The sequence below is a fragment of the Cicer arietinum genome, chromosome 3 (genome assembly GCF_000331145.2).
Source record: "Cicer arietinum cultivar CDC Frontier isolate Library 1 chromosome 3, Cicar.CDCFrontier_v2.0, whole genome shotgun sequence".
Lineage (NCBI taxonomy): Eukaryota > Viridiplantae > Streptophyta > Magnoliopsida > Fabales > Fabaceae > Cicer > Cicer arietinum.
This window is the reverse complement of record NC_021162.2, coordinates 10,553,009-10,570,837: the sequence shown is the minus strand read 5'-3', so window position 1 is coordinate 10,570,837 and position 17,829 is coordinate 10,553,009. Positions and strand designations below refer to the sequence as shown.

At 35.8% G+C, this 17,829-nt stretch overlaps 1 protein-coding gene across 1 annotated transcript in view; it reads left to right on the top strand.

Moving 5' to 3' along the window:
• The window catches only part of LOC140919651 (uncharacterized), a 20,045-nt gene extending 8,093 nt beyond the window's left edge, over positions 1-11,952 (top strand). Inside the window, exons 2-4 of the mRNA XM_073366253.1 lie at positions 11,093-11,469; positions 11,551-11,727; positions 11,818-11,952. Coding sequence (XP_073222354.1) covers positions 11,093-11,469; positions 11,551-11,727; positions 11,818-11,932 — 669 coding nt within the window. The 3' untranslated portion in view covers positions 11,933-11,952. The remainder of the gene's footprint in view (positions 1-11,092; positions 11,470-11,550; positions 11,728-11,817) is intronic.
• Positions 11,953-17,829: the final 5,877 nt, after the last annotated feature.

Below are 17,829 nucleotides of genomic sequence, written 5' to 3'. Positions count from 1 at the left end.
TGAAAAGTCCAAATGAAATCGAGGACCTAGAGACCCTTATAGCATTCTTCTCCAAAATTTATAACTGTGCTACGGATTCTGCGTCATATTTCAAACACTAGCCATCGTTTATTCTAAAAATACGGATTTCGGTTCATTTTAGTCAAGTGGCACGAAAATCGCCCGAAAAATCTAGACGAAATCGAGGACCAAGAGACCCTTATAGCATTCTTCTTCTAAATTTATAATTGTTTTTCTAGTTTTGAGTCAAATTTCAAACACTAACAATTGTCTTGTTTAAAAACACGGATTTCAGTCCATTTTAGTCGGGTGGTATGAAAGTCGCCCGAAAAGTCAAGATGAAATCTAGGACCGGGAGACCGTTATATCATTCTTCTCCAAAATTTATAATTGTGTTTCGAGTTCCGCGCTAGATTTCAAACACTAGCCCAAGTTAAGTCCATTTTTGTCAAGGGGTATGAAAATCGCCTGAAAAGTTTAGATGAAATCGAGGACCGAGAGACCCTAAACGCATTCTTCCCTGAAATTAATAATTGTGTTTCGGATTTCGCGCCAAATTTCAAACACTAGCCATCGTCTGGTCTGAAAATACGAATTTCAGTCCATTTTTGTCGGGTGGTACGAAAGTCGCTTCAAAAGACCAGATGAAATTGAGGACCAGGAGACCCTTATAGCATTCTTATCCTAAATTTATAACTGAGTTTCGAGTTCTACCTCAGATTTCAAACACTAGCAATTGTCTTGTTCAAAAATACGGTTTTCGGTCCATTTTTGTAGGGTGGTAAAAAAAAGGCCCGAAAAGCCCAGATAAAATCGAGGACCGAGAGACCCTTATAGCATTCTTCTCCTAAATTTATAACTGAGTTTTGGGTTCTGCCTCAGATTTCAAACACTAGCAATTGTCTTGTTAAAAACTACCGATTTCGATCCATTTTTGTCGGGTGGTGCAAAAATCACCCGAAAAGCCCAGATGAAATCAAGGACTGGGAGACCCTTATAGCATTCTTCTCCTAAATTTATAACTGAGTTTCGTGTTTCGCGTCAGATTTCAAACACTAGCAATCATCTTGTTCAGAAATACGGATTTCAGTCCCTTTTTTTTTTGGGTGGTACGAAAATCACCTAAAAAGTCAAGATGAAACCGAGGACCAAGAGACCCTGATGGCATTCTTCTCCAAAAATTTATTAATTTTCCATCTTTTTTGTCGAGGTGTAAGAAAATCGCCTGAAAAGTCAAGATGAAATGGAGGATCGAGAGACCCTTATAGCATTCTTCTCCTAAATTTATAACTGTGTTTTAAGTTCCATGTCGGATTTCAAACACTAGCCATTGTTGTGTTCAAAAATACAAATTTCAGTCCATTTTAGTCGGGTGGTAAGAAAATCCCCCAAAAATACCAAATGAAATCGAGGAATGGGACACCCTTATAGCATTCTTCTCCTAAATATATAATAGTGTTTAGGATTCCGAGTCAGATTTCAAACACTAGCCATCGTCTGGTCCAAAAATATGGATTTTGGTCCATTTTTGTCGAGGGGTACGAAAATCTCCCGAAAATTCTACATAAAATGGATTGAAATTCGTATTTTCGGAGCTAACGATGGCTGATGTTTGAAATTTGACTTGGAACCCGAAATACAGCTATAAATTTAGAAGAAGAATGCTATAAGGGTCTCTCTGTCCTCGATTTCATTTGGACTTATCAAGTGATTTGCGTACCCCTCGACAAAAATGGACCGAAATTGGTATTTTCGCACCATACGATGGCTAGTGTTTGATATTTGACACGGATCCCAAAGCATTGTTATATATTTAGGAGAAGAATGCTTTAAGGTTCTCCAGGTCCTCGATTTCATCTGGAATTTTTCCGGCGATATTCGTACCGCCTGACTAAATTCGACCGAAATCCGTATATTTGAACAAAACGATGGCTTGTGTTTGTATTTTGACGCGGAACCTGATACACATTAATAAATTTAGATGAAGAATTTTATAAGGGTCACGCGGTCCTCGATTTCATCTAGACTTTTCGGGCAATTTTCGTACCCCTCGACAAAAATGGACCAAAATCTGTATTTTCAGACCACACGATGGCTAGAGTTTGAAATCTGACCCAAAATGAGAAAAATTGTTATATATTTTAGGAGAAGAATGCTATAAGGGTCACCCTAACCTCGATTTTATCTGGACTTTTTGGGAGATTTTCGTACACCCCGACAAAAATGGACAGAAATCCGTAATTTCCAACAAGACGATGGTTAGTGTTTCAAATGTGACGCAGAACCCGATATACATTTATAGGTTTAGGAAAAGAATGCAATATTCGTACCACCTAATAAAAGTGGACCGAAATCTGTATTTTCGGACTAGACGAGGGCTAGTGTTTAAAATTTGATGCGGAACCCGAAACACAGTTATAAATTTTGGAGAAGAATGCTTTAAGGGTCACTTGGTACTCGATTTCATCTGGACTTTTTAGGCGATTTTCGTAACACCCGACAAATATGGACCGAAATTCGTATTTTCAGACTATTTTTTCGGTCCATTTTCGTCGGGTCCGAAAATATAGATTTCGGTCCATTTTTGTCGGGTGGTAAAACAATCGGTCGAACAGTGCAGATAAAATCGAGGACGGAGAGACCCTTACAATATTCTTCTCCTAAATATACAATAGTGTTTTGCATTATGCGTCAGATTTCAAACACTAGACATCGTCTTGTTCGAAAATGCGGTGTTCGGTCTATTTTTTCGTGTGCTACGAATATAGATTTTGATCCATTTTTGTCGAGGGACACGGAAATCGCCTGAAAAGTCCAGATGAAATCGACGACTAAGAGACCTTTATAGCATTCTTCTTCTAAATTTATAACTGTATTTCGGGTTCCATGTCAAATTTCAAAACACTAACCATCGTCTGGTCCGAAAATACGGATTTCAATCCATTTTAGTCTAGTGGTATGAAAATCGCCTAGAAAGTCACTACGCCAAAAATGACATTTAACAGCGCCCATTTTACAGCGCTTGCTAAACACAAGCGCTATTGTAATTATATTTTAAAAATAACGGAACCTTTTACAGCGCTTTTGATGACAAGTGCTGTAAAACAAGCGCTGTAGTAGGTCATATAACATTTGCGCATATTGTTATAAGGCTTTTACAATGCTTGTCAAAAAAGCGCTGTAAAAGGAAGCGCTTTCGCGTATCAGTTACAGCGCTTTTTTCACAAGCTGCTGTAAACACATGCGCTTCCAAATATTTGAACTACCTAATACAGCGCTTTTTTCACAAGCGCTGTAAAATACATGCGCTTTCATTGAATTTAACTACCTATTACAACGCTTTTTTCACAAGCGCTGTAAAATACATGCGCTTTCATTGAATTTAACTACCTATTACAGCGCTTTTTTCACAAGCGCTGTAAACTGCATCTTTCAAAATTGAATTTAACTACCTATTACAGCGCTTTTTTCACAAGCGCTGTAAACTGCATCTTTCAAATAATTATATACGTTGGAAACCCTCATATCCTCTACATCTTTCAAATAATTATATACGTTGGAAACCCTCATATCCTCTACATCTTTCAAATAATTATATACGTTGCGAACCCTAATATCCTCTACGTACTGTGCGGCCATCTACGTTGTCTAAGGTATTTTTTACACATGATCTGTTATGTTTTGAAATTGTCAAAAATTGTCAAAAACTCATACCACATGATCTGTTCTGTTTTGAAATTGTTAGTTGATATTGGTTTCTTTTTGAAACTTGTTGATATGTTTTGAAAGCTTATTATTTTTGTTACTGCATTTATATAGGTGGTATAATATGGATAGGAAATGGATTTCAGCCAATCGATTGTCAAAAGAGTATGAAATTGGAGTGAAGGAGTTTGTTGAGTTTGCAGTGAAGAATGCAAAAGATCCAAATAGAGTAGTTTGTCCTTGTTTAAAATGTTGTTTTGGAAAACGTGTTAGAGAAGATGAATTAGAAGGACATCTAGTATGTAATGGAATTGATCAAAGCTACACATGTTGGATAAGACATGGTGAGAAAAAAAAAGGAAACATTAATTTTGAGAATAGTTCTACATATGCTTCAACTGATTTCGATACAGATACATATGAGCCGGACCGAGTTGATGAGATTGCAAAAGCAGTTGAAGAAGATCTTCGAGATTGTCCTAAAATGTTTGAAAGTTTGTTGAGTGATGCAGAGAAAGAATTATATAATGGTTGTACTAAATTCACAAGACTGTCAGCGATATTAAAGTTGTACAACTTAAAAGCGAGTAATGGATGGTCTGATAAAAGCTTTACGGAATTATTAACACTCATAAAAGATATGTTGCCAGATGATAATGAACTTCCCAGTCGAACCTACGAGGCTAAACGGATTTTGTGTTCTATTGGAATGAGTTACGAAAGGATTCATGCGTGTCCTAACGATTGCATTTTATTTCGAAACGAATATGAACTACTTAAGGCGTGTCCGAAATGCAATGTCTCTCGATATAAGAAGAAAGAATCTACTCCAGCAAAAGTCGTGTGGTATTTTCCTATAATACCAAGATTTAGGCGCATGTATCGCAGTGAAGAAGATTCAAAACACTTGACATGGCATGCAGATGAAAGAATTAGAGATGGAATGTTTCGACACCCTGCAGATTCCCCACAATGGGCAAAAATTGATCACGAGTATCCTGAATTCGGGATAGAGTCAAGAAATCTAAGACTTGCACTTTCTACTGATGGAATGAATCCACATGGTCTTCAAAGCATCTCACATAGCACGTGGCCTGTGATTTTGGTAATATATAACCTACCTCCATGGTTATGTATGAAGCGTAAGTTTATGATGTTGTCTCTGTTAATTTCTGGACCCAAACAACCGGGGAATGATATCGACGTATACTTGACTCCTTTAATTGAAGATTTAAAAATTCTGTGGGAGACAGGTGTGGAAGTTTATGATGGGTATAGGAAAAAGTGTTTCAATTTGAGGGCTATGTTGTTCGGCACAATTAATGATTTTCCAGCATATGGTAATTTATCAGGATATAGCATTAAAGGTCAGTGTGCATGTCCTATATGTGAAGAGAGTACAAATTGGATGCGGTTGAAACATTGTAAGAAGAATGTGTTTCTTGGACATCGTAGATTTTTACCTTATAGTCATCAGTATCGTGGGTGGAGAAATGCATTCAATGGAAAATCAGAGGAAGGTAAAGCTCCTTTAGCACCGACTGGATATCAAATACTTGAAAAAGTACAAGGTTTGACCAATAAATTTGGCAAACCTTTTGCGGGAGAGCTGGTGAAAACTGGGTGGAAGAAAAAGTCAATTTTCTTTGAATTGCCATATTGGAAGTCATTGTATGTAAGACATTTCCTCGATGTGATGCATATTGAAAAAAATGTATTTGAAAGTGTTATTGGTACGTTACTCAATGTTCCAGGAAAGTCTAAAGATGGCGTCAATGCAAGATTGGACTTGGTCGATATGGGAATAAGAAATGAACTGGCTCCAGTAAAGAAAGGAAATCGCACATATCTACCTCCAGCCGCTCATACTCTATCTAGAAAGGAAAAAATTGTTTTATGTAAATTTCTACACGAAGTTAAAGTTCCAGAAGGATACTCTTCGAACATTAAAAATTTGGTTTGTATGAAAGACCTCAAGTTAAAAGGTTTGAAGACCCATGATTGTCATATTATAATGGAGCATTTGCTACCAATAGGTATACGTTCCATTTTACCTGAAAAAGTTCGACTAGCCTTAACTAGATTATGTTTCTTCTTCAGGGAAATTTGTAGTAAAGTGATCGACCCTCAGAAATTACCGACATTGCAGAGGGAAATTGTTGTTACTTTGTGTGAGCTTGAAATGTATTTCCCACCATCGTTTTTTGATATAATGGTTCACCTTACTGTTCATCTGGTTAAGGAGACACAACTTTGTGGGCCAGCTTATATGAGATGGATGTATCCGATAGAACGATATATGAAAATATTAAAAGGGTACGTAAAAAGTAGAAGTCGACCAGAAGGTTGTATTGCTGAACGATACATTGTTGAAGAGGCTGCTGAATTTTGTACTGAATATCTGTCCAATGTTGAATCCATAGGGCTTCCCATGTCTCGTCATTCGGGAAGACTATCAGGAGAAGGGATAACTGGAAGGAGACTACTGACTATATCAAGGACAGAATGGGAGCAGGCACAATTGTATGTTCTGCACAATGATGATGAGGTTCAACCGTATGTTACAATACACATTGATCAGTTATCTCGTTTGAACATGAATAGGAATCAAAATTGGATAACTCGAGAGCACAATCGAAGTTTTGTAACATGGTTAAAAAATCACATAATGTCAAAATTTGATATAGACCCCGGATCAATTTCAAATAGATTGAGGTGGCTAGCAAATGGTCCGAGCTTACATGTCTTTTCTTACACTGGTTATGTTATTAACGGCTACACATTTTATACCAAAGAACAAGATGATCAGACCACTATGCAAAATAGTGGAGTCACTCTCGTAGCTGAAGCGATGCATGTCTCAAGTGCAAAAGACAAAAACCCAATATATGCAAATCTATCATATTTTGGGGTTATCGAGCGCATATGGGAGTTAGACTACACTTCGTTTCGTGTTCCTATATTTGGTTGCAAGTGGGTCGATAATAATAATGGCGTTCGGATTGATGAGTCAGGATTCTTGCTTGTCGATTTTAATAGGGTGGGATACAAAGACGAGCCTTTTATTTTAGCGTCGCAAGCTCAACAAGTGTTTTATGTCACTGATCCTTCTAATGATAAATGGTCTGTTGTCCTATCGACCAATAAAATAAGTGATGATAACAATAATGATGAAGATGTTGGTAATGATCTTTTATTTGCAACATCACAACAACCACATGAAATTGATTCAACTGATGATGGTTTATATCTTAGAGATGATCATGATGAGGGAATTTTGATTAATCCATCGTTTCGTATTGTAAATGGACAAACAAATGTGAATGTCACCAGGAAAAGAAGAAGGGCATCTTAATGTATATGTTTAATTGTTTTATATAAGCTATGCATGTAATCTGAACTATGTTATTGTAAATATGCATGTAATCTGAATTGAGTGTTTTATACTAAGTTCTGATTAATTTATTTTCTGATTAATTTATTTTCTGCTTATATTTAGCTTGATTTGAGTGTTTTATACCAAGTTCATGTAACAATGAGTGTTTTATATTTAGCTTGATTTACATGAACTGAACTGAATATAAATTAGTAATTTACATGAACTGAACTGAACTGAATAGAGAGATTCTCTTTTGCTCAGTGCATATATATATAGATTCTTCAGAAGTTCTCATTTCTAATAATTCATCATCTCCTAAATTATTGTGATAAAGACAATGATAACAATATTATTAATCCAATAAACAATGATAACAATGTTTTTAATGTCATCCCAACCCAAATAAACCAAACACAAAAATAAAATAAAGAGACATTTTGCAACGCTTATTATAAAAAGCGCTGTAAAAGATACTTTTAAAAAAAAATAATGAGTGTTTTATACCTTTTACAGCGCTTTTCACACAAAGCGCTGTAAACGACTATTTTGAAAATAAGTAAAAAAGATATTTTACAGCGCTTATTTGACAAAGCGCTGTAAAAAAGCTTTAAGAATAATATTCATCAGACACCTAATTTCTTCAAACACCTTGTACGCATCATGGGAATCCCCAAAAACACATTGTTAACAAAAACATCAGACACAAACCCATTTTTCGCAACATGGCAATGATCCTGAATACCAATTAAGTTTCGATTTAAGAAGGAAAGAGAATGTAAAGAGATAAAAAGGGTGTTGAGGTGGAGATTGAATTGTGAAAGAGTAAGCTTTGATGTTTGTGAAGAAGATGCATAAAAGGAGAAGAGTTTGGTGAAGAGGAAGGGATTTTTGTGGTGACCAGTTACTACTATGTGGGTTTTGCACATGCATGTTGAGCTTGTTTAAAAAATAACATAACATAACAAAACACAAAAACAATAAGGCCTTTTACAACGCTCATGTGTAAAAGCGCTGTAAAAGAGCCTTTTAACATTAACATAAAGAGACATTTTAGAGCGCTTATGTGTAAAAGCGCTGTAAAAGGCTTTAAAAAACATTCATATAACATAATAACACACGGAGATCTTTTACAACGCTTATTGGGAAAAGCGTTGTAAAAGAGCCTTTTAAAATTAACATAAAGAGACATTTTAGAGCGCTTATGTGTAAAAGCGCTGTAAAAGGCATTCATATAACATAATAACACACGGAGGTCTTTTACAACGCTTTTTGGGAAAAAGCGCTGTAAAAGAGCCTTTTAAAATTAACATAAAGAGACATTTTAGAGCGCTTATGTGTAAAAGCGCTGTAAAAGGCATTCAAATAACATAATAACACACGGAGGTCTTTTACAGCGCTTATTTGACAAAAGCGCTGTAAAAGGCGTAAAAGGCATTCAAATAACATAATAACACACGGAGGTCTTTTACAGCGCTTATTTGTCAAAAGCGCTGTAAAAGAGCCTTTTAAGAATTTAACTAAAGAAGCCTTTTAGAGCGCTTTACAAAAAAAGCGCTGTAAAAAGGCTTATAAAAAGCGCTGTAAAAGTGTTACGTATATATAACAGTTACCTCTTCAGTTTCCTCTTCATTACGTAACCTTCATCTCAACCTTCATTTCTTCTCTTCTTTTGCAAACCCTATCATCCCGTCCTTTACGAACCTTATTTCCACGATCATCTCCTTCATTTCGAACCTTATTTCCATCCAAGATCATCTCTCCCATTTCACACAATATATTTTCATTGAAATACGTAACCCTCATTACGTATTTCTTCAAACCGTATTTCTGTGAACCATATTTCTGTGAACTTTCTGCAAACCCTCTTTTCTTTGCATTTCGTCTTTCTTCGAACCATCATTATTCAGGTATTGATGTTATTAAATTTTTGTAATCATTAGAATGCATGTTGAGCTTTTTTAAGATATACTGATACATGTTGAGTTTGTTTATAATAATGCATGATCCATGTTGAGCTTGTTGATGTTATACTAAAGTGCATGTTGAACTTGTTGTAGTTAAATGGATACAAACAAAGATTTAGAAGTTCAAAATGAAGAAGTTGGCACCTCTAAGACTTACGAAAAAGAAGTCAAACGTGGTGCAACTATCATGCAAAAGGTGATTAAAGCAAGGAGTAGTGGGATTAAATTTGAGGTATACTATACTTTGTTTGCTGTGTGATTTTTATCTTTTTTTAGGGTTTAGGGCATGTACTTACTATATGAGTTTATTAGGTTGGCTGGAACGAGAGTGGTCAGCCAGTTGACCCCAACAGCTCCATGTTTGTAAGCTACATTGGGGCTGTTGTTCGTCAAAATGTCCCAATAACAATAGACAACTGGAGAGATAAGGCGTTGAAGGATGCCAAAGATATCATCTGGAATGACATTCAAGTAAATATTTTGATCTACTCTTTTGTCATTTATAATTTTTTTTCTGTAAAATACATTACTTATAATTGTTTTCATTGCAGACCACTTTTGTTCTTGATGAGGAACGAAAGTCATATGTTTTGAGAGTTGCTGGGAAAATCCATCGTGGATTTAGATCCCATCTCTCAAATTTCTATCTAAAAGATAGAGAAGGAAACACAAATGCTGAACCTCCAAAGATATATCAACATTATATATCAAAGGATGAATGGAGTGCATTTGTTTCCAAACGTTCTGACCCGGCGTTTGTCGTAAGTGATTAATTTATTAGCATTTGTGTTTTATTATTCATATTCGTAGCGTATTTTAAATTTTTACACAATTGCTATTTTTTTTTTATATAGAATATTAGTAAGGCAAATCGCGAACGGGCAAGCAACCCAAAACACCCATACAAGAAATCACGTATGGGATATGCACGCCTTGAACAACAAATTGTAAGTAATTAAACATCACTTTTATATAATGAAGTAATTTGTATTATAAACTATAGTGTGTAACTAATTTGTATTATTTTGTTTATGATTTTAACGAATAGAGAAAAGACACCCAAGCCGATCAACCCTTGGGTCGTCATATATTGTGGAAGGAAGCGCGTGTTAATAAAGAAGGAGTGGTTGATAATGAAAATGTCAAGAAAGTTGTAGAACTTTGTGTAAGTATATTATCACTTTAATATTTTTTAATATTGTATTTTAAAAATGCTATTGAACTTATCTTTTTAATGTTACATGTATTTTAGGAAACTATTGAACAAAGTTCTGAAACTCAAGAGGGCAACAAGGATACGTGCAGGGACATTCTTGGGAAAGTGTTTAATGTCCCTGAGTATTCCGGTCGAGTGAGGGGGAAAGGATTTGGCGTAACTCCCAAAAGCTTTTTTCCTCAAGAGAAGCGCCAAAAACCTTCCAACGAGGAAGTATTAGAGAAGCTCAGAATCCTATCGGAGCAAGTGGCACTCTTGGTGAATACGAATAAAGACAAGCAACTTCCGGTTCAGCTCCAACCTGAAATACAAATGGAGAGTGAAACCGGGAGTTGCAACGTCGGTTTGAAGAGTATTCCCGAGGTAATTAATTACTTACTACTTACTTGCTTATGTAATTACTTATGTATTAAACAAACTTATATATTAACTGTACTTATGTTTTAACTATTGATGTAGGGTGTCACTACATGTGTCCTATACTTGTCCTCGCCGACTCAACGGAAGGTGGGAAAAGGAATATTGTACAATACTTCGGGAGAAGTATTGCACAATATTCCGATCCCCGCGGGCCATGTCAAAGTATCGCCTACGGTTGCTTTCGAACCAACTGCACCGTTGCCCATACCGGACAACGATGGAGATATGAAGTTCTTAAGCGACGCTATTGGCAGTTACGTGGCATGGCCCACACACCTTGTTGCCCTCGAAAAAAAGATTCCCAAGGACAAATCAGTTACATCTCCCGAAAAGGTTTGTCACATTTATTGCCTAAGGTTTTTTATTTTTTCAGATTCAATAAACTAACATTTTACCTCATTTTTGTAGGTCCAAATAAATAAACCACCCCTACAGCCAAAAAAAGGCAGCAAACCTCAAAAATTGGAGGTTAATAGGGCTGCCAAACTACAAAGGCTGGAGGGTAATAAAGCTGCCAAACTTGCAGCAACAAAAAATCTGGATCGGGGAAAATCGGTCGCTGCTGCTGCTGCTCCTAATAAAAGTCAGCCACGCCTTGGTAAATACGGGGCGTGTCTTGACATCCAAATAAAAAGGAACATGGGCAGCAGCAACGATTCGCCCATCGTACACATGAATAAAGACATATTTGGAGATGAGTATGTTGAATACCTCGAAAAGGAGCACATGTACGAACTTCTCGAACATAAGGAGCTGAGTGCTACTGTAATCAGCTTGTACATAAGGTAAAAAATACTTTTAATTGCATTTATTTGTAATTAATTAAATGTATTGGTAATTAATCTAGTTTAAAATTTTCATTGAAGGTTTTTGTACGAGAAGGTCGTGTGCACGAGGAAATTGTCAAATAAATACTCATTCTTGTCTCCACATAAGATGTCGATGTGGAAACTCGATCCAGACAATGTAAAAAAATACATTGTAGATATGTTTTTAGGAAATATAGAAAGTGATAAATTGTTCTTGGCACCATATAATTCAGGGTACGTAATTTTATCTTTTTTAATTGATGAGAATTTAATTTATTAGTTGTGTATAAACAAAATTGCTTAACCAATTTTTTGTTGTTGTAGGGCACATTGGGTGCTATTTGCAATCAATGCGGTCTCTGAAGTTATATACTATTTGGATCCCGTGCACGACAATTACAGCAATCACCCCGAAATAAAGACTATGCTCGACACGTAAGTAATATTCATTTATTTCTTACATATATATATATATATGTATATATATAAATAATGTGTTCGTTCATGCTCTAATAATCACATTTATTCATTCGATAGTGCCTTAAAAGTTTATCGAGCTCAAAGAGGTGCTAAAGTGTCGAAGCAGAAGTCTAATAACATTACATGGATCTCAATAAAGTGCCCTCGTCAAACAAATAACATCGACTGTGGGTACTACGTATTGAGATTCATGAAGGAGATTGTTGAGAAGAATAAAACTATTATCCCAGAAACGGTACGGTATTTGCATTATATGATTTTCATATATAAATTATCTATATATTTGATACTAACTTAATATAATATGTTCAATTTTTATATTGCAGTACTTTGACAATTCCAGTCCATCATATTCTGAGGAAGATTTGATGGAATTAAAGGAAGACTGGTGTCAGTATGTGCTTGACATGCAAATTATTTGATTTTCTGGGAAATAGCTTGCTGCTGGGCAAGGGATCTGAATATTATATGGTAGCTAGTGCATATAATGTATATTCTGTTAGTTATTATATGTAAATGATCATAGGACACAATATATGAACATGCATATGGATCTGAATGTAGTTTAGGTTGTAAATTAGGTTATATATGTATACGTATCTGAATGTAGTTAATTAGGTTGTAAATTAGGTTGTATATATGTATCTGAATGTAGTTAATTAGGTTGTAAATTACAGAGTTACAGAGTTACATATATGTTAATAAAGTTACAGAGTTCTGATTTCTATTCTACTGATTGTGTGAACTGCTTATGGTATTTGAATATGTTTTGTTGTTGTGTGCACTGATTGTGAAGTGATTTTGGATCAAAATAATTTTGGATACAAAGATAAAAGACAACGCTTTTTAAAAAAACTGCCATAAAAAAAAAAGCACTTTTATTTCAAATAATTAATTTACAGCGTTTAAAAAATAAAAAAAAAACACACATTTTACAGCGCTTTTTTTAAAAAGCGCTGTAAAATGTTGTTGTAAAGCGCTTTAATGGTGCACATTTTACAGCGTTTTCGTGAGAAAGCGCTGTAAAATGTACAACAAAAGTGCTGTAAAATGCACACCCATAATATGAAATTATGGGTGGGCATTTTACAGCGCTTTTTTGAGAAAGCGCTGTAAAATGCAGACCCATAATATGAAAATTATGGGTGGGCATTTTACATCGCTTTCTTGAGAAAGCGCTATAAAATGCACACCCATATATGAAATTATGGTTGGGCATTTTACAGTGCTTTCTTGAGAAAGCGCTGTAGAATGCAGACCCATAATATGAAAATTACGGGTGTGCATTTTACAGCGCTTGTGTTAAAAAGCGCTCTAAAAGCAGACCCATAACTCATATAATGGGGTGCATATGACAGCGCTTTTTTGAAGAAGCGCTGTAAAATGTGCATAACAAGCGCGCGTTATATTTACATGTTTTATAGCGCTTTTTTAAAAGCGCTGTTGTATCATTTACAGCGCTCGATTCCACAGCGCTTATTTTTTTGAAAAAGCGCTGTAAATGGCTTAAAAAAAGCGCTGTAAAATGCGTTTTTTCGCGTAGTGAGTCCATATGTAATCGAGGACCAGGAGACCCTTTTAGCATTCTGCTCCAAAATTTATAATTGTGTTTCAGGTTCCACGTTAAATTTCAAATACTAGCCCTCGTTTGTTTTGGAAATACTGATTACGGTCCATTTTTGTGGGGTGGTTTGAAAATCGCTAAAAAAGTCCAGATGACATCAAGGACCAAGAAACCCTTATAGCATTCTTATCCAAAATTTATAATTTTGTTCTGGGTTCCGCGACAAATTTCAAACACTTGCTATTGTCTGGTTCGAAAATATAGATTTTGGTCCATTTTTTTTAGGGGTATGAAAATTCCCCGAAAAGGCCAGATGATATCAAGGAGAAGAAGATTCTTGTAGCATTCTTCTCCTAAATTTATAACTGAGTTTCGGGTTCTGGGTCATATTTTCAAACACTATCCATCGCCTCGTCCAAAAATACGAAGTTCAGTCCATATTTGTCTTGTGGTACGAAAATCGCATAAAAAGTCAAGATGAAATCGAGGACCAAATGACACTTAAAGCATTCTTCTCATAAATTTATAATTGTGTTTCAGGTTCAGCGTCAAATTTCAAACACTAGCCATCATCTGGTCTGAAAATACAGATTTTGGTCTATTTTTGTCGAGGGTTACGAAAATTTCCCAAAAAGTCCAGATGAAATCCAGGATCGAGAGACCCTTATAACATCCATCATCTAAATTTATAACTATGTATCGGATTCCTTGTCAGCATACAAACACAACCCATCGTCTTGTTCGAAAAGACGGATTTCGGTCCATTTTAGTCGGGTGGTACGAAAATCTCCAGAAAAGTCCAGATGAAATCGAGGACCTAGAGAACCTTAAAGCATTCTTCTCCTAAATATATAATAGTGTTTCGGATTCGACGTCAGAAATCAAATACTAGCCATTGTCTGATCCTAAAATAAAGATTTTGGTCCATTTTTGTCGCGGGGTACGAAAATCTCCCGAAAAGTCTAGATCAAATCAGGACCGAGAGACCCTTATAGCATTCTTCTTCTAAATTTATAATTGTGGTTTGAGTTCCGCGTTAGATCTCAAACAATAACAATCGTCTTGTTCGAAAATACGGATTTTGGTGTATTTTAGTCGGGTGGTACGAAAATCGCCAAAAAAGTCCAAATGAAATCTAGGACCAGGAGACCCTTATATCATTCTTCTCTAAAATTTATAATTGTGTGTTGGGCTCCACGTTAGATTTCAAACACTAGCCATAGTCTTTTTCGAAAATACGGATTTCGATCCATTTTAGTTGGATCGTATGAAAATTGCCCGAGAAGTCGAAATGAAATCGAGGACCAGGAGACCCTTGTAGCATTCATCACCAAAATTTATAACTGTGTCTCGGGTTTTGCGCCAGATTTCAAATACTAGTAATCAACAATCATCTTGTTCGAAAATACGGATTTCGATCCATTTTTGTCGGGTGGTAGAAAAATCGCCCTAAAAGCCCAGATGAAATTTAGGACCGAGAGACCCTGATATCATTCTTCTCCAAAATTTATTACTGGTTTTTAGATTCCACGTCAGATTTCAAACACTTGCCATCGTTTGGTTCGAATATATAGATTTCGGTCATTTTTTGTTGAGAGGTAAGAAAATCGCCCGAAAAGCCCAAATGAAATCGAGGATCATAGCAGTCTTCTCTTAAATTTATGAATGTGTTCTGAATTCCATGTCGGATTTCAGACACTAGCCATTGTTTTGTTCAAAAATACGATTTTGGGTCCATTTTATTCGAGTAGTACGAAAATCACCCGAAAATACCAGATGAAATCGAGGACCAGGAGACTCTTATAACATTCTTCTCCTAAATTTTTAACTGTGTTTCGGGTTCCGTGTAAGATTTCAAACACTATCCATCGTCTTGTAATAAGGATTTCGGTTCATTTTTTGTACGAAAATCGCCCGAATAGTCGAGATGAAATCGAGGACTAGGAGACCCTTATAGAATTATTTTCCTAAATATATAACAGTATTACGGGTTCCACATCAGATTTCAAACACTAGCCATCTCCTAGTCCTAAAATACATATTTTGGTCCATTTTAAAAGAGGGTGGTAAGAAAATCACCCAAAATTTCTCTATGAAATCGAAGACCGAGAGACCCTTTTAACATTCTTCTCTAGAAACTCCTTATTTTTCTTCTAAACCTCCTAAAACTCCCCAGCTGAATGGTTTGAAATCTGATGCGGAACCCAAAACACTATTAGATATTTAGGAGAAGAATGCTATAAGGGTATCTCAGTCCTCGATTTCATCTTGACTTTTCGTGATTTTCGTAATACTCGACAAAAATGGACCGAAATCCGTATTTTTGAACAAGACGATGGCTAGTGTTTAAAATTTGACGCGGTACTAGAAACACATTTATAAATTTAGGAGAAGAATGCTATAAGAGTCTCTTGGTCCTCGATTTCATATGGACATTTTTGGCGATTTTCATACCACCCGACTAAAGTGGATCGATTTTCGGGCTTTTGAACAAAATGATGGCTAGAGTTTGAAATCTGAAGCGGAACCTGAAACACAATTACAAATTTAGAAGAAGATTTCTTTAAGGGTCTCTTTGTCATCGATTTCATTTGGACTTTTCGGGAGATTTTCGTATACCTCTACAAAAATGGATCAAAATCTGTATTTTTGGACCAGACGATGGCAAGTGTATAAAATCTAATGCTGAATCTGAAACACAGTTTTATATTTTGGAGAAGAATGCTATAAGGGTCTCCCGGTCCTCGATTTCATCTAAACTATTCGCGCGAGTTTCGTACCCTTCGACAAAAATGAACCAAAATCTGTATTTATGGACCAAAATCTGTATTTTCGGACCAAACGAAGGTTTTCGGGCAATTTTTGTACAACCCGACTAAAATGTACCGTGATCCGTATTTTTGAACGATACGATGGCTAGTGTTTAAAATCAGACACGGAACCCGAAACGTAGTTGTAAATTTAGGAAAAATGCTATAAGTCTTCTGGTCCTTGATTTCATCTTGACATTTTGGGCAATTTTCGTGCCACCTGACTAAAATGGACCGATATACGTATTTTAGAACAAGATGATGGCTAGTGTTTAAAATCTGACGTGGAACCCGAAACACATTTATAAATTTAGAAGAAGAATACTATAAGGGTCTCTAAGTCCTCGATATTATTTGGACTTTTCGGGCAATTTTCGTACCCCTCGACAAAAATGGACCAATGTCTTTATTTTCTGATCATAAGATGGCAAGTGTTTGTAATTTGACGCGTAACTCAAAACACTATTATATATTTATGAGAAGAATGCTATAAGGGTCTCCCGGTCCTCGATTTCATCTAGAGTTTTAGGGCGATTTTGTACCACATAACAAAAATTATCCGAAATCCATATTTTCGAACAAGACGATGGATAATGTTTGAAATATTACGTGTAACCCAAAATATAGTTATAAATTTAGGAGAAGAATTCTATAAGAGTCTCCTAATCCTGGATTTCATCTGGACATTTCAGGCGATTTTCGTACCACCCGACTAAATTGGACCGAAATCCGTATTTTCGAACAAGACGTTGGCTAGTTTTTGAAATCTGAAGCAGAACTCGAAACACATTTATAAATTTAGAAGAAGAATGCTATAAGGGTATCTCGGTCCTCGATTTCATATGGACTTTTCGTGCGAGTTTCGTACCCCTCCACAAAAATTGACCAAAATATGTATTTTCGGACCAGACAATGGCTAGTGTTTGAAATTTGACGAGGAACATGACACAAGGTTATATATTAAGGGGAAGAATGCTATAAGGGTTTCACGTTCCTCGATCTAAACTAGAATTTTCGGGCGATTTTTGTACCACCCGACAAAAATGGAAAGAAATTTGTATTTTTAAACAAGACGATGGCTAGTGTTTGAAATCTGACGTTGTGAAGATATTATCAGGTTTTTTGTATGAAAACTAGTGTTATTATATGGAATCTGAAACACACTTATAAATTTAGGATAAGAATTATATAAGGGTCTCCCGGTCCTAGATTTCATCTGGACTTTTTAGGCGATTTTTGTACCACTAGAATAAAATGGATTGAAATCCGTATTTTCGTACTAGACCATGGCTAGTTTTTGAAATTTGACATGAACCCGAAATATAGTTATAAATTTAGAACAAGAATGCTATAAGGGTCTCTCAGTCGTCGATTTCACTGGACTTTTCGGGAGATTTTCGTACCCCTCGAAAAAATGGACCAAAATCTATATTTTCGAACCAGATGATAGCTAGTGTTTGAAATCTGATCCGGAATCCGAAA